General features: G+C 34.5%; 1 protein-coding gene across 2 annotated transcripts; it reads right to left on the bottom strand.

Annotated features, from left to right (window-relative positions):
* Positions 1 to 580: 580 nt before the first annotated feature.
* On the bottom strand, positions 581 to 15054 carry mlphb (melanophilin b). 2 transcript variants are annotated; one of them, XM_087267856.1, is made up of 15 exons: positions 15000 to 15054; positions 13578 to 13737; positions 11224 to 11445; positions 10655 to 10794; positions 8319 to 8360; positions 7235 to 7299; positions 5985 to 6077; positions 5271 to 5439; positions 4675 to 4901; positions 4471 to 4569; positions 3620 to 3853; positions 3305 to 3451; positions 2456 to 2527; positions 2219 to 2258; positions 581 to 1169 (listed from the first exon to the last, which is right to left on the bottom strand). In XM_087267856.1, exons 2-15 carry the CDS (start codon positions 13715 to 13717, stop codon positions 1123 to 1125), a joined length of 1737 nt encoding a protein of 578 aa, XP_087123982.1. In that variant the 5' UTR covers positions 13718 to 13737; positions 15000 to 15054; the 3' UTR covers positions 581 to 1122. The 2 variants fall into 2 exon arrangements, with proteins under 2 accessions (XP_087123982.1, XP_087123981.1); XM_087267855.1 differs by lacking the exon at positions 2219 to 2258.
* Positions 15055 to 21110: the final 6056 nt, after the last annotated feature.

The raw sequence follows: 21110 nt of genomic DNA, 5'->3' as shown, positions 1-21110 counted from the left end.
TCACTGACATGGACGACAATGGAATGGAAAAGACATTTGCGCAGTAAATTATTTAATGTACAGAAATCATGTTTACAATATTGTTTCAAAATATATATATATATATATATATATATATATATATATATATATATATATATATATATATATATATATATATATATATATATATATATATATATATATATATATATATATATGATGTCAGAATTATTAGCCCCCTTTTGAATTTTCTTTTTTTAAATATTTCCCAAATTATGTTTTATGTTTAACAGAGCAAGGAAAATTTCACAGTATGTCTGATATTATTTTTTTCTTCTGGAAAAAAATCTTAATTGTTTCCTTTTGGCTAGAATAAAAGCAGTTTTTAAATTTTTCAAAACAATTTTAAGGACAAAATTATTAGCCCCTTTAAGCTATATTTTTTTGATAGTGTACAGAACAAACCATCATTGTACAATAACTTGCCTAATTACCGCAACCTGCCTAGTTAACCTAATTAACCCAGTTAAGCCTTTAAATGTCACTATCAGCTGTATAGAAGTGTCTTGAAAAATATCTAGCAAAATATTATGTACTGTCATCATGGCAAAGATAAAATAAATCAGTTATTAGAAATCAGTTATTAAAACTATTATGCTTTGAAATATGTTGAAAAAAATCTTCTCTCCGTTCAACAGAAATTAGGGAAAAAAATAAATGGGGGCTAATAAATCAGGGGCGCTTATAATTCTGACTACATATATGTAATTCATAAAAAATACATTATTTAAAATACAAAATACATTATTTAAAATACATTTTTTCATGAATTGTGAAGGAAACTAGAAATCTTTCAGTATAAATGCAAATGCTTTATCAAAACAACAATGTGAATAAGAGTAATGTAGTAACAATATATATTACGTGCACAAATTACATTTTCTATCATAAAAGCACATGCTAAAGGTGAGCTTCATTTCACAATCTGACATTCATCTACTGAACGATTAAAGCAAATATTACTAATACAACATCAAGCTGGATGTCCAACACACAAAAATAAACACTTGCAGCTGACATTGAACATTAAATATGCATTATGTGAATCTGTCATTGTTTTGAAATTGTTCTGTCATTGTTTCACATAGTGACCAACTTCCGTAATGATCTTGCTTCATTGCTGCCTCCTTCAGAGAAAGCAAAAAGAGCATTATCAGTGCTTACAGATATATACAGAATACTGTTTTATAATAAATCTTTTGATTACTTTCTGAGAATTCAACCTGTTGAGCATTTCTGAATATTACAGCTCCTTTTATAGCTAATTTTCCAAATGCTCTTTCATGACCACAGATGATTGATGGTCAGTTAGATTCAGAGGGTGAGCATGGGACCTGATTGCTATCAGTGTAATGTGTTAAAATCACAGTGTTTGGTTCAGAGTGCATCATAAGGAATCTTAACCATATTCAAATGTTTAATCATGACTTACATGTTTTAGTGATTGTATCTGGGAAATGTGGAAACCCATTTTTATTTGCTTGAACAATACTTCTATAGTTTTAAACTGTGAATCGGCACAATGCTCATTTTGGGAAAGATTCCACTTTTTAAAAGTCTGTGCTGGGTTTGATATTTTGCCATGTAATTACAAACAAATGTATCCCCATATTTTTTTAATCCGCATGTAAAAGTAATGTAAATTAATTTGCAATAAACAATTCTAAATTTTTTGGACAAAACACTTTTCAGTTAAATCAATGTACAATAATCAACATTTTAATTGGATCCAAACCTTTTATCAAAGTTGCCCTAAAGCTATTTAAAAACGCCCATTCTTGAAGTGTAATAATTTTTTAAAAACTTTTTGGATCCAATAAAAATGTTGACTCCTGTAGACATTCACTAACTATTGACATTTGAGTGCTGGACAAAAAATGTTTCAGAACTTTTGAAAACAGAAAAATGTTTTTGCAACACAGAGATTCAGAAAAAGTTCACAACCATCAACTTAAATGATGCAGAATAAACAAGTTAGGTCAAAGTATTTTAATAAAATAATAAAATAAAATAGAAGAAAAAATCTAAAAGTAATAACCTAAACGATTATGTAACTAACTACAATTTTCAACATGTAATTTGTAATCAGTAACAGACTACAGTTTGTAAGTAATCTACCCAGCACTGATAACAGATTACATGTTCTTGAAAATGCAGTGTAAAACTTTGCTCTTACTAATTGGAAATGCATGCAACATCCTCGATGGCTGAGGAGTCTAAATGAAAAAGGGAAGAACAGAAAAATATATTTAGCCTTTGTCTGAATTTGCTGCAAACAGCTGTTATAAACATAACAGAATTTATGATTGGCTGGCTCATGTTTGGTCAAAAATATATTTTATATGTAAATGGCTTTGTGCTTGATCCTGTTCTGGAAAAATAGGAATGTGCGAGTATGTGCATCTCTACATACCCGTCTGCGGGATGTCTCCACTGTCATCCCTGCTGCACTCAAAGCAGCGATTCGTTTCTGAATGTCTGTAACCTTCACATAAAGCAAACAGTAACCATGAACAGACAGGTAGTTAAAGTATAGTTCAGTTCTTTTTGTATATGGTCACAGATGAAGTTGCACATCCTTGCAAACGAAGTTTACTTAATTTAATACCATGTACAACGAACACATACACTTGACACATCTGCGCTAGTGTACATGTAAACTCAAACATCTGGAGCTTTTTCTAGTTGTTTTTTTTAAGACTGTGAAACCATAATCTGGTTCAGAGTTGCCACCTGTGCATATCCTGTTCAGTTTGAAACAGTTAATGAAGTGCAAAACTTAATATCTAATGTTAAAAATATGTGTTGCACATAAGGTAGTTTACTCTGTGATCAGTGGAATCTAGATCAAATCACATCTGGCTGAAGTTTATCAGTATGTTGAGCTCACAGACTGGGAGGTTTTTTGAAAGTCAGCTAAAGTAGTTCAAGTCACACATGCAACTTTTACATCTGTTAAATACTGTTAAAATGTCTGTTAATTAACAGTTTTCATATTTTTTTCATTTACAATTTGAAATAATCTACAAGCAATATGTAGAGAAAAAATCTGTAAAATAACAAAACATTTAATTGCAGTTTATTACAAGGTTTTTGCACAACACCAACCCAAGCAATATATCACCTTAAACTATTAAAAATGTTAATAAAAGTCACTTTTTTCTACTTTTTTACTTTTGGTAGAAAGGTCAAGATTCCATATTAATACAGAATACAGATTTTGTTAGTGTTAAAAGAAAGAATATGGACTAAAGTGACGTACCCCACTTTGAGTGCTCTGGACGCTGGCTGCTGCCATTGCAACTTTACCCTCCAGCTGTGACAGCTCACAGCTAGTTGTGTTACTAAACTCAAAGGAACTCACCCTCTTCTGCTTTTTTAATGATTTGTGTGCATTCGGCTTTGCTTTCTGGAGTATACAATTGAAAACATAGCAGATCATTCAGGACAGTAAGGTGGTAAAATCACACACCATTAACATGAAGTATTGGTAAGGGAATATAAATAAAATGTCACGTTTAATAGGTCTAAGCATGTATAGTGATGTATGTTAAATGTGTACACAGAGTACTCTCACCCATTCAGCCTCAAGAGGCCAGTCAGGTCGGACAAGTCCAGCTGAAGCTCCTCTTATAGGTGAAACTTGGTAAACTGCACTTTTCTTTGGAGAGGCCATTGGTGATTTAATTGCATCTTCCTCATCAGATGAAAAGCCTTTGTCGCTTATTTTTTCAGTGAGTTCATCAAGCTTTTTCCTAAGCTCAAGCTCCTCTAAATCAGCTGGAGACAAATCCTCAGCTTTCTGCTCAACCTACAGGGAGTCAGGAGAGTCTCTGTGTGATATTTGAATAAACTGTGTCCTGTAGTTAAGTTATAGGCATAGGTGGGTATTAGATTCTGGCGGTAAGCTTGGATAAATATATGGTAAATTAGTAAATTTCAAGGTATCACAGTATTGTGATTACTGCTCTAAAATATATCATTTTGGGTAAAATGTTTGGGTAAAAACAAAGATTTCCCCCCCTTTGAATTCAATTTATTTTATTTTTTGAAAGATTTAAAATATTTTGGAACAGTAAATGTGTCAGGCAAAATAATGAAAATGAATCATTGACTTTTGCTGTCTTCGTTAGTTTCAAAAAACACAGATTTAAACAATTTAAAATGACATCTTTAGAAATCTTTTCTGCTGGAGATACTGTTGTCCTAAAAAACAAAAAAAAAAAAAAGTAAATAAAAAAAATCTTACACATACCTTAGGAATGGTATTACAGAAAATTTTGGTGGTTTTAAAACCTTGACTTTTCCAAACTGCAGTGTACCTTGAAAACGGTTTTCATCCCATGCCTGAGTTAAAGGCCAATTAAGCCAGAAAAGGTAGGTTTTTTTTTTTACAGAAATATTAGGCAGCACAACTGTTTAACTTACCTGTTCAACTGATCCCCCAATTATTGGCAAAGTCATTTTCTGCTCCAAACGGCTCAGAATAGATTCAATTGCTGACATACGCTTGTTGAGCTCAATAATCTGAAGTCATAGAGATGCATAAATGTTTTTGTTGCATTTTCAAAAACACCTGAACATTTTGGGAAAGAAAGCCGTGAAGCCCCATTATTAGAAGTATGACTGCACCTGTGGAGGAACCTCATCTGGTGAGGGCTCCCTATGTAGGGCATGACTGTATATAACATTCATCTCTGATTCTTCTTCATCATCATCCTCATCATCATCGGAGTCATCCAGGCTGTAAGAAAGCTCGCGCTGGAGGTGATAGTTGGTGCTGCCAGCTGAAGAGAGGCTCATTTTGGAGAGGGAACATGACTTTGCCAACCTCTGGTTTAGGTGGGGTGTGCAGTCATCTACAAAGAGCAAACAAAAGACAAAAGTTGGTTACGCTTTATCTTGACAGACATTCTGTTGACTTACAAGTAACTTTGCAACTGAAGTTCACCTACAGTAACTGGCATTAAAGTATTAGCTTATTATTAGACAAACTATAGGGTTAGAGTTACTATAAGTTAACATACTTACAGTTAAATATATTTAACAGAATGTGTAAAATAAAGGGCTTCTGTCAACGTAAAGTGTTATTTTATTATGAAAATAACAAAAGGAAATTCGGAGTCTATTCAACTAGTCTAGCATACATTTATTTGTTTTCAGAATTTTTTTCTAATATGTTTCTTTAAGTGTTGGTAAAGGAAATAAATGCAGAGAGCAGATCTTACCAAAATGAGAGGCTTTGTCCAGACTCTTTTGGCTGATATGCATTATATCCTTCATCTCATTGCCTCTGCCATGAGTTCCATTCTCTAGTATCTGCTTAACAGTTGTTGACCAGTCATCTTCTGCTAGTGAGTCCTTAGTCTGGGTTATTTTCTCCTGGCTACCTGAATGCTTAAAGGTATAATTAAACAACAGCCTTTTAAAATTCATTAAATCTTAATTAATACAATTATTCCTTTCACTCCATGCATTGTGACAGTTTTTTTTAAAGATTATTTAGTGTGAAGAAATCAAAACAAATATTGTTGTTAAGCTAATATTTTGTCTGCCTAATTTTAAATACATTGGATTCATTCCTTGCTGAAATTCTGAGGCTCAAACTAACCCAAATCAATCAAACCGAAATACTGTCACTCTATCTTGGGCATGACTAATTTTTTTTTGATTATTTCTATCAGTGACGGAACAATCAAGATTTCAAGAGAAGTCTTATCACTGTTAACAGTCTGAGCATTCTCAGTGGGAGCTCTGTAGAGCATTAGTTTTGAACTCTGACTGGATAATTCAAACATTTTTCACACTGCTTCTACCGCTGTATTTTTCTTTTTAAAAAAAAGATGCAAATGCAGATTGATGTTGATGTTGGCCGTAGGATATGTTCAAAAAAAAGTTTCTTTTTTCTGACAACAGATGTGCAAAAAAAATTACATACAAACCCGAAGTAAGGGAGGCCGAGAATAAGCACAGTTCTCAACACCAAGATTAAAATCTAGAGGATGAACAGGAAGCAGCCGCCTGCCTTTTCTCATCTTGAGGAAGAAAAAATATACATTTTTAATTCTCAAAAAATAACAAGTTAAACTAGAAAATATTTTTTTCCCACTATACAAGACCTTTAGTGGAATGGAAAGTGTTCATGAGTGTTCACTACAGTTTTTCTCAATCGCTTTGGTACATTTCTCAGATCAGAATTGAAATTTACAAAACCGTAAAGTGCATTTCCCAAAATAATGCATACAAATAGCAAAATATCATGGATTACCTTCAAAACCCAGTCTCTTGCTCAAAACTCTTAGCTCATCTCTCAAATGCCTGTTTTTGTGAAAAATCTAAACAAAATTAGAAATGTGAACACAGGACAATCTCCTTTTAGATGCACCTTCATAAGAAAATGCTGAGATTCATCTGAGAGAAATTTACCAATTGTAGACAGATTTAGAATAAAAGTCTAATGGAAATTCGTTGGAAAATGCATAATGACAAAATATTATGACAATTTTAGCCATTTTGCATGTAAAGACCTATGCATGAACAAACAATGAAATGTATAGGGGGTGAGACTATTCAGTAGGGATCAACATCACATAAGCAGCAATTGATAATGTAGAAAACATCAAAGAATTGCAGATAATCATTTGCATGGAGGTACAAAAGCATTTGTAACTTGTTCAAAGGAATGGAGAACCTGCTTTTTTTAATGTGCACAACTGACATAATGATGGGAAGATTTACAGGAATTGAGAATGAGAAATGCACCAAAGTGACTGAGAAAAACGGTTATCAATCAAAACGTTTGCTTCCAAGAGTGAAGCCTCAGTCCTGTTTTCTCTTCATTTTCTGTTTACTCTCAAAGGCCCATAAGCATAAATGTATGAACTGAGTTTCAAATAGATTTAGACAAATTGAGAATAGTCTTAATTGATATTTGAATATAAAAGTATAAATCTATTTACGTTGGCTTGAAAACCACCCTCAAGGGGCAATATACATTTAAAATCACATCAAAGGAAATTTCAGCCCATTACTGAAGAAAATTGTTAAAAACTAAAATAACAAATGAGCACGAGGGGGCGATCTCTCACCATTTTTAAACTGAAAGAACAGCTAACTAGCTAAAAAGGCTCCTGCTTCTGCATTGCTTTAATTTATAACATCAGTTTGTGATGATTAAGCAATAATACGGTACCAGGCTAAGGTGGCGTCGGTCAGTCCTCTCAGATTGCTCATCTTCCTGACTATAGACAGAAGCAGCTGTGTGGATGACAAGAATCATAAACATCAATTCATTTGAACTAAATAAAGACTGTTCGAACGCATTTTAACTACAAACCCATGTTCTGTTTTCGGAGGTTTTAAAGATTTTCTCATGGATATTCACTTAAAAAAGTTTTCAGACAGATATGCAGGGCCCAAAATTAGGAATTATATATTTAAGTTTTCATATTAAATACAGTGGCTGGCTAACAGATGACATTTAGCTAAAATGTTGAAAATGATCAAATAGTTCCCGGATGCATTATTTAGACTTCTAAATAATGATGTTCTTTCCGGGTGGCCGGGCAGCGCAGTAGCGCTGTCGCTGGTTCGAACCTCGGCTGGATCAGTTGGCATTTATGTGTGGAGTTTGCATGTTCTCCCCTTGTTCGCGTGGGTTTCCTCAGGGTGCTCTGGTTACCCTCACAAGTCCAAAGACATGTGGTAAAGGAATTGGGTTAGCTAAATTGTCCGTAGTGTATGTGTGTGAATGAGTGTATGGGTATTTTCCTGTAATGAGTTGCAGCTGGAAGGGCATCTACTGTGTAAAACATATACTGGATGAGTCACAAGTTCATTCCACTGTGGGGATGTCTGATTAATAAAGGGACTAAGCTGAATAGAAAATGAATGTTTTTTCCTACACAGTATTATTTTAAGTACGTTTTGTATACTGACTACGTTTGAAATACAGTATATACACAGGGCAGGTGCAAAACTGAACTACTGTTTTTTATTGTTATTATATATTTTTAAATTTAACCAGGACAACAAAAAATACCTTAAGTGTTTATGCCTAGAAAAGGATATTCAGTTTTTATCCTGGCTATTCGAGGTGTTTTTCTTCCACAGACATTTTGTTCTCTGCCTTATTAAATTAAAGATGACGTGAGAGCAGATTGCTGCTGTCTTGTTTGGACAGATGAAAGACATTCACTGATTACTTTAGATTCTTGCATGACATCAACATTAATATTGTCTGTTATCACAAAGGAATGGGACTTTGTTTTACTCACTGTGAACTTCAGGCATGCTGTGCGTGTCATCGTCTCGAGGCTCTGTGGGATGGAGAAGAACAGCGGCAGATGAAAAATTAAACATAAAACAACAAGAAACAGATAACAAACTGTTATTGGCTACAGGAAGCTGTTGAAACTGTTGAAAGCAGCAGATTTATAGTGTTTTCTTTCAGTTTTCTGTGTTGCGCTACTAACAGAAAACATCAAAAGCTACTGGGGTTTTGCTGGGTCACTTTGTTGAGAAAATTAGTGTTTTCCACATAAGTCACCTTCTGCTTTTAATTGTCATTCCATTGCCATTGTACACAATTATGTGAAAAATGCACACTTGACATTTATTTTAAGAAGCAAAAAACTATTGTAGCTTTAGTTAACCATGACAACCCTGTGCCAAGATTTCTATTCAACAAGCTATGTTAGTATTTTCCACTCATCTGTACAGTGAACATTATATAATTAAGAAATTAATATTTTTGTTCTGATTGTTGTTATTCTATTTTGACCTAAACGGCAATGTTCTCTTGCTGAACTCTTATTCAGGACTGATAGAGCTTGAAAATTGGATAAAAGAGGCGCACTCAGGTCCAGGCAGAGAGAAAAAGAAGACATGTGACTGTTTAAGTAAGGAGTAAATCACATGGACGATTCAGCACGGCCAATTTTCTCTCTCTCTCTCTCTCTCCTTCTGGATTCCCCACTAAATCCTTCAAAGTTATGAAGGCCTCTCCTCTAAGCTCTGCCTTCAGTGTTCCTCTTGTAAGTCATCTGTCAGACATTGTTTCAAATATTGGTTTGCATTGAACAGATGGCACTGTAAAAAAATACCATTTCAATTCTCTTACTGCTAAAGGGTAGTCGGGTGGTAGAAAGTTTACCCAGAATTACACAAACAGTATGCAGTGTGGTAACGTGATATATGTGAGAGTGAAAGATTTCCTTCAGCTGTTTTTCAATTTGATCACACAAGTTATTCACTAGCAGAAAACTGCTGGGTTTGTGAGAAAGTTCTGTGTGAGATGGGGTTCTCAATTGTGACAATAAACAATAGACCTGTTTTTCACAGCAACATTTCACAGCAGTTTCACTGCAAAGTGACTACAGCTTAAGAGCAGGGTCTCACTGGATACTGTTTACAATGAGAGGATAAAGATGCAGTTCAGTCAGTCTAATTTGTCTAATAATGTTTTTTCTTTGTTGTAATTACCTCTGTTTTGACTTTTTCATTTCTATTTTCTGTGGATTAACCTTTGTGCAAATCTTGGTTTAAGTTCACAACAATTTTAGGAATAAATGGACAGAAGTCTATGGAAATCTTTATATTTCTTCTCAGGGTGGTCCTAGCTTCTTGAGACTAAAACCTAGCACACATAGGGGAGACTGAGGATAGTTGTAACACAGGTCATTCGTAACGGTTCTAATCTCCACAATCAGGGACTAGTTACAAATCAGCAGATTCACTTCACACATGTTCATATTTTTGTGGTTATCACAGCAGCTGTTTGAGGGGGAAACTACATTTGAGCTAAGAAAGCAATGTTTTTTTTTTTTTACTTCAATTACTTTTAGGATAGTAATGCCTGATTTGTAGTTAAACCCATAAAAGTTATGTCATTTGTGTCTCTGTGTAGATATTTTAAAGCATGTTGTTGGTGATCTTGTTTTAGCTGTTGGCTGCAAGGAGAGCAAATTCATGGCTACAAGGCTCTGAGTCAGTTGTAACAACAAAACTACTGGTTAGTAACAACAGTGAGATGTCACCACCAAACCCAAGCAGATTTAAAACTGTATTTATATGATTTTGTTTAATCATTCCTATAGTTCTTGAAAGAGAAAGACCTCAATGACAAACAATTTTGGATTTGACCTGTTCTCTGTAGCCTCACGAAGCCTGCAAACACAAATAGTGTTCAACTGTTGATGCACATTTTATTCAGAGCTGCAACACAGAGACACACACACACACCAATTATACCCAACGAAAACCCAGTGTTTAATAAAAACAGCTTTCAAATCCATTTCACCCTAGGGTGTTACAACTAATCCAGACTATGGGATGAATTGTAACATTTCACTCCTCTTTGAAACTAAGCTGTGCATTTTTTGTTTGTGCGACATCAATGCCATTTACACGTAATAGCAGACACTTGTACATTTTGAACACACTGGCTTAAAAAAATCTCAAAGATATAAAGAGACATTCAAAAAAATGTTACAACTATCACCGAGCTCCCCTAATGTTGCATGTAAGTTTAAAATAATGCTCAAGATTGCTCACTGCCCAGGGTTCCATTTTCAGTCTATAAGGGGAATCTCAACAGGCTTTTGAAGTCTACCTCTGAGGTCAGTTTGAGAGCAGGCACGGTCACTGTTCACCCTCTTGAAAAGCGAATTCATCACCTTTGCACTCCCAAAGCGCTTGAAGCGAGAGCGTACATTCTCATGGAACCATTCTAGAGTGCCAATCTTAAGCATTCTACAGGAAAGAAAGACATAAACAATAACTAAATATTAATTAGTCAATTAATAATAATAGAAAAGAAATCATGAGGTATGATGGGCTATTAATTAATGTGATTTCTCACATTTCTCAGAGTCCCACAATGTTTCATTAGCAGTAGAGTGAAAAGGTGGAAATGCATTTTTAGGTTAATTTATGGTAGTAATTCAGCTGAAATGAAGATGAATAATAAATAAAAGGTATTCAAAACATTTAAAAAGTTAAACAGACTCATTATTGAAACTTATGCAGTAAATATTAGGTGAATTGTAAAACAAAAATAATCTATTGTTACCAAAATTGTCCTTTTCTTTTTTGGGGGAATAATTTGCTTAAAAAAAAATTCTATTGTTCTCCTGTTTGTTCTTTCTTCATGGAGGAATACAATGTCTGTCAGGTGCTCACCTGGCCATGTGGCATGGATCACACACCCAACCGCTGTCTTTCTTGTTAAAACGACTGCAGGACTTGCAGACAAACAGTTTGCAGTCCAAACATTGGCGCTTGCTGTTGACCAAGAATTTGAAGGGTTGGAGACAGCGAATGCAGAGTGAATCACTGAGTTTAGGCTGATATTCCAGCAGCTCTCTCTTGTTGTCCTCTTTCATAATTTTAGTCTTGAGTTCCCTGTATTAATAATAAACATTAAACATTAAATCTAGATTAAACCTAAATCCATATTTAGAACAATACACTGACAAAGAAACATCTGTAACACATAGATTCAGCAACATACTCAATATGCTTATTACATGCATATTGCTAGGATATTGACTGTTTATTATTAATCACAAAGCAAATAAATACTTTATTCTGCATGACAGCTTGCTAAATCCCTTCACCTCATTCCAACTCATTTTCTAGATTTAATTCAATTAGATCAAATTTCTTTTGAACAGATATGTCCAGATTGCTTTAGACAGAATAAAAAGAGAGGAAATGACTCTACATTCTGCCTGGACTTTCTCTCTATTCTTCCTATGAAAACCTCCATTCTTAATGTGCCAATTTCTCATGCTTTACGTTCAAATCCAATGGAATACTAGGACAATGACATCTCTGTAGCACAGCTGTGCAGGGTTAAAACCGGATATATAGGAAATTTCTGCTAAATCTGCTCTTCTCAAGAAGAATCCAGCCAAGAGCTTTCCTCCACATGTTGAATGGTCATATGCCTGTGGCTCTTTCAACTTTCCTTTGGCAAAAGTTGAAAGTGCTTCCGTCCAAGTGTGAGTCAAATCTATCATATGTCATATATCTAACATTTTCAGCATTATCCTTAAGTGTGCTCTGTTTTGAAAATGCACATTTGATCTAATTAGGCCACAATTCTTTTCCAAGAAATGAAAACAGCAGCAAACTCTTTTATGGTTAATTTTACATTAACACTTACTTTTTTTCAATCAAATATTCCACAAAGTTTTCTATGCAATGCCGCAATGTTGTTAGATGATGAATTTAACATTGCATTAAACATCATATTTACATTCTTTGTTTTTACTATCATAAATCATCCCAACTTTGTGCCAATAAGGCCTCCATGGGACTATTTTGAGCTAGCCTTTTCTTTCCGACTGTGAGAGAATTGAGAGAAAAATGTCAGTCATGTGATGTTATTCAATATTCCGAGACAAATCCTATTACCTCTTTCAAAATGACTGGAATTTAGACATACATGGGCTCAGCCTTTTGGCAAAGTCTCCGAGGAGTCAAGTGTTTTCTTTTTTTAACAAGCAACTAAAAGTAGCATCATCACATAAAAATAAACATCAGGCCCACCATAGGAAATCCTTTTTACATGCTGTTTTATTCATTTCCTACAAAGATATTACTTAAGACTTTCAGTTGGTGTAAAAACAAAAAATGCAGCTACTACATATATGCTAACCCACTTAGAAAAGGCAAAACTTTACTTTCCATGTCCTATATATTTAATATTTTACATATTTTTCCCACTTTGGCTGCAGATGATTTTTATTTTGTAGAGGTGGGGATAACTTTTATTTTTGCTTTTTTTTGTTGAAACTAATATTCTTCAGACTTATTTATTGATCACAGTTTATTATAAATAATAAAGACATTGGGCTCATTTTGTATTTGTCTTGCAAGAGTTATGGTTATGCTATCTCTCAGTCGGAAGACCAGAGAGGCCATTGTCTAACAATAATATATTCCACAATATAAAGCAGTCTTCAACACAAACATAATTAAACTTCCTTAAGATGAGTGCTACAACAACAAACATGTATTTGGTGGTAATAGGGTTAATTAAAAAGTAAATCATGGTAACCAAAGAATTCCTGCTCATAAAACATTCTCTACTGAAAAACTTTGTGCTGCACTCAAAAAAGATTTTAGATTTATTTCAGATGAGTTCACATTCGGCTAAATGGCGTGGAACAGTTCCTGAGATCCATCTTTTCAAACAGCATAAATTAATGACAGACATTCCACATATTCCAGTCAAAAGATAAATCCCAGATGAACAGACTACAGAAAACCTTTAGTAAGCAAAAAACAGCAAAGCACTTAAGTTTTTACCAGATCCACATTATGAGTAACACTTCAAATAGGGCTAATGATGGGATAGACAAAACCATCAATAATTATATGAACATTATATGAAAAACTGATTTTTTTTAAATATCAGAAATATGGTACAGATTGTATATTAAAAATATTTATAGATTGTCTTTTTGGATGGAAATTTTAAAGAAAAATTTAAAGTCACACAAATGCAATTTCTCCAGAAGGCTCACCCTAGTCTGTCCTCCTCTTTCTTTCGCAGGTGGAAATCTCTCTGGATCACCTGCCAGACGTGCTTGGCTTCATCGTCTGTTAGCCGAGAGAGATCCAGATTCTTTCCTGAACTGCTGCTGGGCATCATCTTGAATCTCATCCAGTGGAGTGAGAAAGCATCTGAAATTAATTAAAATGCCACATTGTCACTAGCATGTAGAATGATGAATCCCAGAGATAGAACAAAATAATTGTAAATAAACAAAAGTTTTTGCCTCATTTATTGCAAAATGTTAACATGTAGCTTTTTACTCCACCATAGACTGAATGGTTTATTTAGGCACATTTCCTTAGGTGTGAATTGCCACTTTAAAGTTTTATTTTTAATTTTTTTTATTTATTTATTTTTTTTACACACACAGCCATTCAACATTAAAAACTTTTTTTTTTTTTTACAATATATGTTAAATAAGTATCAGAGTTACATTTTCCATCTTAATTTTAACCTTCAAGTCCACTTATGTTAATCTAAATAAAGACTTTTAAAAAAGCTTACCTACTTAATTAATGTTTATTTGTTTAGAAGATTTCTTTTGCAAATTATGAGTGTTTAGCCATTGCCTGTTTACAGATAAAAGGATTTAGTTTTTATTTGTCCTAAAGGAAAGCAACATCAGTTTGCTCAATGATATAAATAAATCAGCCAATTAGAATCAGTAATTTAATTTAGCTCTGAATAGAGAGCCGTGTGACTGAAAATTCTTTTTAAGTTCTGACTAAAACATACAACATACAAAAAATGCTTTAGTCTTTTCTTCATAATAATGAATTAGAAAGACTTAATTGTACAGCTTTTGCTCAAAGATACATGTTTCCTTTTCAACTGCAACAGGACAACTAATCAGCGGTTCACTAACTTTCCTGTTTATTAATGGCATTAACACGAGAATACGAAGTCATCCAACGTAGTTTGTAATTTTGCTGAAGGAAAGGGTATGGGCTATTAAGATTTTGCATTTAAAGCAAAATTCCCAAACTATGAAAAAGTTAAACTGCTATTTATATCATTGCAGAATTAGATCCTTGACATGTACAAGGCTAAAAAACGAAAGAGAATTCAATGGTTAACATTGTATCATTGTACAAACTAAAATTTGGGAATTTATAACATACACAACATCTGTTGCACAAGCTCTAATATCCTATTGCTGGCCCTAAAGGCCTGTATATAATAGGAAACGTATGTATTGTTAAAAAAAAAAGATGTAATATTGCAATCAAAGGCATGCTATCTATTTCAATCGATGCAAAGATATTGTTTCAGATACAGTTGCAAAATATTATACAAATTACATAATAATTTTAATCATTATACACTTTATAAACAGACACAGAATCTCATTATAGATATCGCAGCATATAAAAGCTATAAAATTTTTTACCTGGAGTTGATGTTGCAGCTTGTAGTAGTCCGGTTGAATTTCAGCTGACCATTTCAGGCAGCAAACCAAGCTGCTGTGTTTATCACATGTCCAATTAACCGTGTGGTTGGGAAGGGCAAGCAAAGTATTTAAACCCCACCTCAGAGGTCTTTCTGAAACATCTGATTTAATCTTGTAAGTTAGTTGCTGCCAAAACTGAGCCCTGCATATGCACCTTAAATCAGTAGTTATTAAACTTATAGTATGTAAATTTAAAGTATCTAGTATAAGTATCTATTGTAATCTTTACCTCTTTAGAGAAAGTACATTTTTTAATTCCCTTACTCACTTACTTATTCATGTTTATTTACAGTTAGGATTAAATAGATGATTTGTATGATGCATTCCGTTTATAGGGTTATATTTATTGGCATGTAACTGAATTTGATAAAGTAAAAATTCTCATTCATTTAAGATTTTTGACAGATCTCGGATATACAGCTGATCTGTGACAGCATGCATGCTCAATTTACATTCTACACAGCTTGATAACTGAAAAGATTTGCAACAGACGTTACAATTATTCATCTCAGTGGTAGTTAACATTCTATGGTTCATTCGTTGTAATTAATTTTCTCCAGAATAAGTGTCTACTCTGTTCCTTTTCAAAGCAAGTGTGAAAAGTGATTTCTTTTCCCTGAGCATGGAAGGAAAAACACATGACTTTTTTTTCAACTGGAAAAAAATTATTCATTCTAGACTGGTGACTCTGATTAAACTGGCCCGAGTTAGATTCTTTTGCAATCCATGTAAAATGTTTCAGCCATTTGCATTTTCTTTAAACAGGGTGTCTATTCATGATGATGGGAAAATGACAAAGCTGAAGCTACAACATTTGGAAAACTATATTCTTTGTTTCTAAAATACCCTTTGTTTCTCGGTTATAAGTATATTTAAATAAGTTTATGAATAAGTTAAAATAGTTTGATATTTGCCAAGTTTGAGTTTCAATGTTGATCTCAATTTATAGACTGTCAATTATGTTGAAAAAACATGCACATGTTAACAAGAAACCCAATATAACCATTATTTATAACAAAATAAACCTAAAATAAATTGTAAGAGGAGAGGAGTTGCAAGAGTTAGCAGAAACAGCTCCCTCTGCCGTAAAAGGCAAGAAATATCATTCTAAAGGCTTGTCTTGGGTTGGTCCTTGTTTGGGAAATACCGCAAGCGGCATTTTTCATTTTCGATCTGCCCACGATCGTCTTCAGAACATGTTTAAACACACCTCTATAGATTTTGCTATTTGGAACAGATGATCATATTAAAAGTGAAGGTAGGCCTACTTCAAAAAACATATGAGAAAAATATTACATAAAGCTCCATACATTTTAAATGCAGTGTCGTGTAGTAGTGTTCATGTCAAATTTTGAGTATGGTAACAAGTTAACACTTTAAAGTTATTTAATGATTACCTTGCAATTCCAGCGAACATGCATGTATAAAAAGTAACACAACAACACGCAAAGTATAACACAAGCTCATATGGTTCAGTAAGGAATGTTGCTATTTCCTTGTGTTTTGACTAAAACTGATAGGCGTCTCTTTCATGTCTTTGCCAAGTAAACCAAGAACATAATCTTTCCTGCTTTAACATCATAGAGGAAAAAAAAAATCATGCAATGCTTTAAGACAGGAAAAAGAAAAGGCTGCCAGTGATGTGATGTCATTTCGATTAAAATAAAACTTAGAAGAGGCTTTGGAGCTTAGCCACAATTGACACCACAATGAATGTCAGAGTAATTAAACTGTATTTTAACAAACACAAGTATGTGAGAGACAGACACTTAGCATTTTTAAGGGGTTAACCCCATTGGTTAACCCTCAAGCTTCCCAGAGGACATTTTTGGGCAAAATCATAATAGTTGCCTTAATATGAGCAGTACTTGGCTACGTTTTCTTAGTTTGCCCTAAAAAAAGACAACGATATTAAGTAGTTGATTTTGAAAAATAAATCTTTCCACCACTAGAAAATTCATGGGAAATACTAAAATTCAAGGCATTTTTGTCTTAATCACAAAATTCTAACAGTGCACTGAAATGTTTGCATCAATACACTTTACGCTCCCTTTAAATAAGTTTGGAAGTGCTAAATATGAATCATGTGACCCAAATCACCAAACATAATGACAAACGGGAGACATTTTTCTTGAAGAATCTATTATTATTTAACATAAAAACAGCTAGATAGACTAGGAAAAGTCTAGCAAACATTTATTGTTGTTTAATAGTTAAAATGCTCCTGAAAGTCTTTGTCGCAGAGAGGCTAAGCCACTTACCAAAACCTTTTAATTCAATGTTCCTTGCAGTTGGAAATATTATCTCATTTCCACACAGACTGTCATGTTCCGGTAAAGGGAAAAAGGAGCAAGGACCCAAGCGCAGAGTGAAGTAGGATTTATTAATTAAAAAATAAAATAAAAGGCAAAAATAAACAACCCCGAGGGGGAAAACACTACTACAACAAACAATAAATCAAACAAACAAACTTGACTGGGCAGGCACGACAAGGCAGGACTGGACACAGCAAGACAGGTAAACATCGACAACATATGATGACGAACTCGCAAAGGACTGAAAACATGAGGGGGATTATAAAGCAAAAAGTAAATTGACACACGTGAACATGACAAACTAATAATGAGTAAACGGGTGGGACTAGACAATAGACGGGAGAGCGCATGACACAGAGAGACAATACAAGCCATGCGCTCACATAACACAACACTGAAGCACACGACAAAAGCACGTGACCACAATGTAAACACCGAGCCACGTGCTTTGACAAAAGACGCAAGACACGAGCACACGATGAATGAAAACTCACCGTGCGCTCACACACGCAGCATGCATGCTTCATCCCAGCGCCGACCAAAACCGAAACCAACAAGACTGAGACGCTGGGAATGAAACACCACGCTGCTGACAGACGAAAACACAAACACGAGTACAAGAGCGCACGCGTCTGAGGGACGCAGAGCGCGCGCGCGGCCGCGTCAAGCAGGAGCGCGCACACTCTGCGTACACCCACGACGGTGCGCGCGCACACAGAGACAGAAACAGGACCAGACACGAGTAGTGTCAGAGATCCGCCACCAAAACAAGAATTTACAAGATCAGAGTGGCAGAACCCTGACAACAGACTACTGATTCACTGGTTTCATTCACACGACATGACAGGTTATTTAGTACACTAACACATTCTTAAGTTTATAATCTCTGAGTTTTTAAGTTTAAAAGTAAATCAGGTTTAAATGGTAAGAGTTTCTGTGAGGATGAAAGTAACAATGTCCCACTGCTAATATTTATACCTTATTTTCCCCTTCCAGATAGAGTTTGCAGTGTTTGAATACAGATGTTTTATAAAATGAAAGCATAATAATAAAAAAATAAAAAAATAAATAAAAAATTGTTGAAAATCGTAGCATTTTGCATTGTTGGGTTGCTTTTAATTGTGCGTTTAATTTTCACTGCTCAATGTTCACTGCATTTAATTTTCACTGCTCAAAGTCGAAATACTGAACAGCAAATTTATCGATGCGCTGCTCCAGTCCCAAACCAAGCCAGCCAATGGCAACATTGGTGTGGAACAAACTTCACCAATTGACGAAAGTGAAGGGGAAAAAACCTCGAGAGAAACCAGGCTCAGTTGGGCATGACCATTTCTCCTCTGGCCAAAGTTCCTGTGCAGAGCTGTAGTCCAGGCACCGGCACGGCAGAACGCTGGTTGTCCATCGTGGAGAAGCTGCAGGTGTGTGTTGGTCACCGGATAAAAAATAACACCTGATTTTAATAGACCACTCTTGTGAGTTAGTTACCGCAGCAAAAATATATTTCTGCTAAAAACAATTGACTGCAGTGTTAGTTTTGCTAAAGTAAAAGAAATATTAAAACATACACATATTTTTACATTAACATCCAACTGAAAAAGTTCAGCAAAATATTTTTATATTATATTTTAATTGTTTCTTTTATCTGAGTGGTTCAGGACTTGTGTATTTTTTTTGTGTAAGTTTGCCATTTGAGCATAGAAAAAAACAACTAACAAAAAGACTTGATTCAACAAAGTTAATCCCTCTTTAAATCAGCATTTTTGGAAAAGCTGTACTTTTAGAGCTATGTACATAAAAACATTTTAAAAATACCAAAATACATTGGTAGATTTTTGTTTTCAAAGACAGTGATATAAGACTTGTTTTTTTAGCAGTACAGTGGGCTACACAATGGATGCTTGAGGGGTTTACAGAATATAGTAAACCAGTAGATTTTATTAAATTTTAGTAAAAATCATTTTCTAAGCTGCTTCAATATACAGATGTACAAGTATTCTTTGTGCTTGAGGCTCAGTCATTTAACTACCAGAAGCACACTTCCCATATGCACTATAGCTTTTTTTTTTTTTTCGGTTTTTGCTCTTTACTCAGTTTACACAAAGCCTTTCCGTTTGAGCTGGATGTGAGTTGAGGGAAATGTTAAGCCTAACGAGTATGATGCCTTCCAAACAAACATTATGCATGAGTCATTTTAATCATGGAAATTCTTGTTTCCAGCCTCAGTGCATATGTACATCATGGAAAAAATGGGTATGATTTTCAAGCACACTGTCTTTTTCAAAGATACTTTTCAGAACTCTTGTTGTGAGGTATTTTCCAAAAGTTCCATCACACCTAGTTTCACTACCATGAATAATGTGTGCATTATGAAGCATTAGTCATTGTGGCATTGTAGTCATGGTTACTAAGTTCAGAATTTTAAAACAGCAGCTGTCAGTACAGGACATACAGTTAAATTTCAATCGAGTTCATTGTTCAGATAGATTGGTGAGTCAATGAAGCAACAAGTGAGGGTAAAACTGTGGCTGCTTCTGGCAGCTGGAATGGGGCTTTTGATACATGGGAAACAGTTTTGAGAGCCAGGGACTATTCTAGGCTGTTAAATAGTGGCCATAGAAGTAGAAATGTCCTTTACAAATGGGTAATTGTAATAGGTTTAAGCTCTGATTATTGTATGTGTTCTGATTTTTTTTTTTGCTGCTTGTCTCATTCTCTTTCAAATATGGCCAGGTGGTCCCAAAGTCTTCCAGTACTAAGGTAAAAACACACACCTGATGAAAACATAACTTTGTCACAAATAAATGTACATAAACTGTCGCTGGGGTGGTACCTTTTTAAAAGGTACTTGTTTGTACCTGGAGATCATTGGTAACTTAAAGGTAAATAAAGGTAATTTTGTACACGTCTTTAGCACTTAGTTTATAGTACAAGTGCTGTTAGTGATAGTTTTAACAGATTTGCAAAAATACCAATGGTCATGTGGTATTATATTAAATAGCCAAAGCAAATCTGGACACAATATTGTTTGTGACTAAACTTTTGCTCTCATCAGTAACATCCTGACTACATGCTTATCCTCTAAAGCTTTGGATGTGCAGATTTGTTTGATGCAAGTTTTTTTGTATTTAAGCTGCAACATTACAGGAAGAATCTTAAAATGCTCAAGTCAAATGCAAAACAGATATAGCCCAATTGTCCAGAGAAAGAATGGTGGAAAGAGGACTTTAGAAATGTGTTGTGCACATGCTGTGCACAGCTGCCAGGCATCTCTGAACATCCATTTCATCTGATTTAGAGTCTACTCACAGAAATTAAGAGAGAGAGAGAGAGAGAGAGAGAGAGAGAGAGAGAGAGAGAGAGAGAGGGTTTGGAAACCAACACAATCAGATGATCGGCTACCATCTGAACATTCAGTCTTGACGCTTGGCTCATGGTTTTGGTTAAAAAAAAGTTTGGTGCTGCATTTGTTTTAGATGCACTCTCCTGCACTTTTAAAAAGACCAGACTTTTCTTGCAAAGTTAGGTTTGTGTTGCTCAGATCCAACATGTGTCCAGCTGGAACTAATCTGGAATGTGTGAATCATCTTTATTGATGGCCTGTGCCCACCTGGCCATGTGTAAAACTATTGAAGTGGAAAGCCTGAGGAAGCAATTTCTGACTCTAAAAAGTCTAAATGATTGTAATTAAAGTGTAGTTAGTAGCACAAAGTTAGAAAAACTGCATATTTACATAGAG

Source organism: Danio rerio, chromosome 9 (genome assembly GCF_052040795.2).
Source record: "Danio rerio strain M-AB ecotype USA chromosome 9, GRCz13ab, whole genome shotgun sequence".
Classification (NCBI taxonomy): domain Eukaryota; kingdom Metazoa; phylum Chordata; class Actinopteri; order Cypriniformes; family Danionidae; genus Danio; species Danio rerio.
The sequence above is the reverse complement of the archived record's forward strand: the minus strand, read 5'-3'. Positions and strand labels throughout refer to the sequence as shown.

What these genes read in the sequence shown, in the direction of transcription:
- mlphb (XM_087267855.1), bottom strand. Translation starts at nt 13,717, where the DNA reads ATGAGATTCAAGATGATGCCCAGCAGCAGTTCAGGAAAGAATCTGGAT. An exon ending in AAAGAGGAGGACAGACTAGG is followed by an intron (nt 11,446 to 13,577) that starts GTGAGCCTTCTG and finishes TTATTAATACAG; the next exon opens with GGAACTCAAGACTAAAATTA. An exon ending in TTGGGGGATCAGTTGAACAG is followed by an intron (nt 3,854 to 4,470) that starts GTAAGTTAAACA and finishes GACTCCCTGTAG; the next exon opens with GTTGAGCAGAAAGCTGAGGA.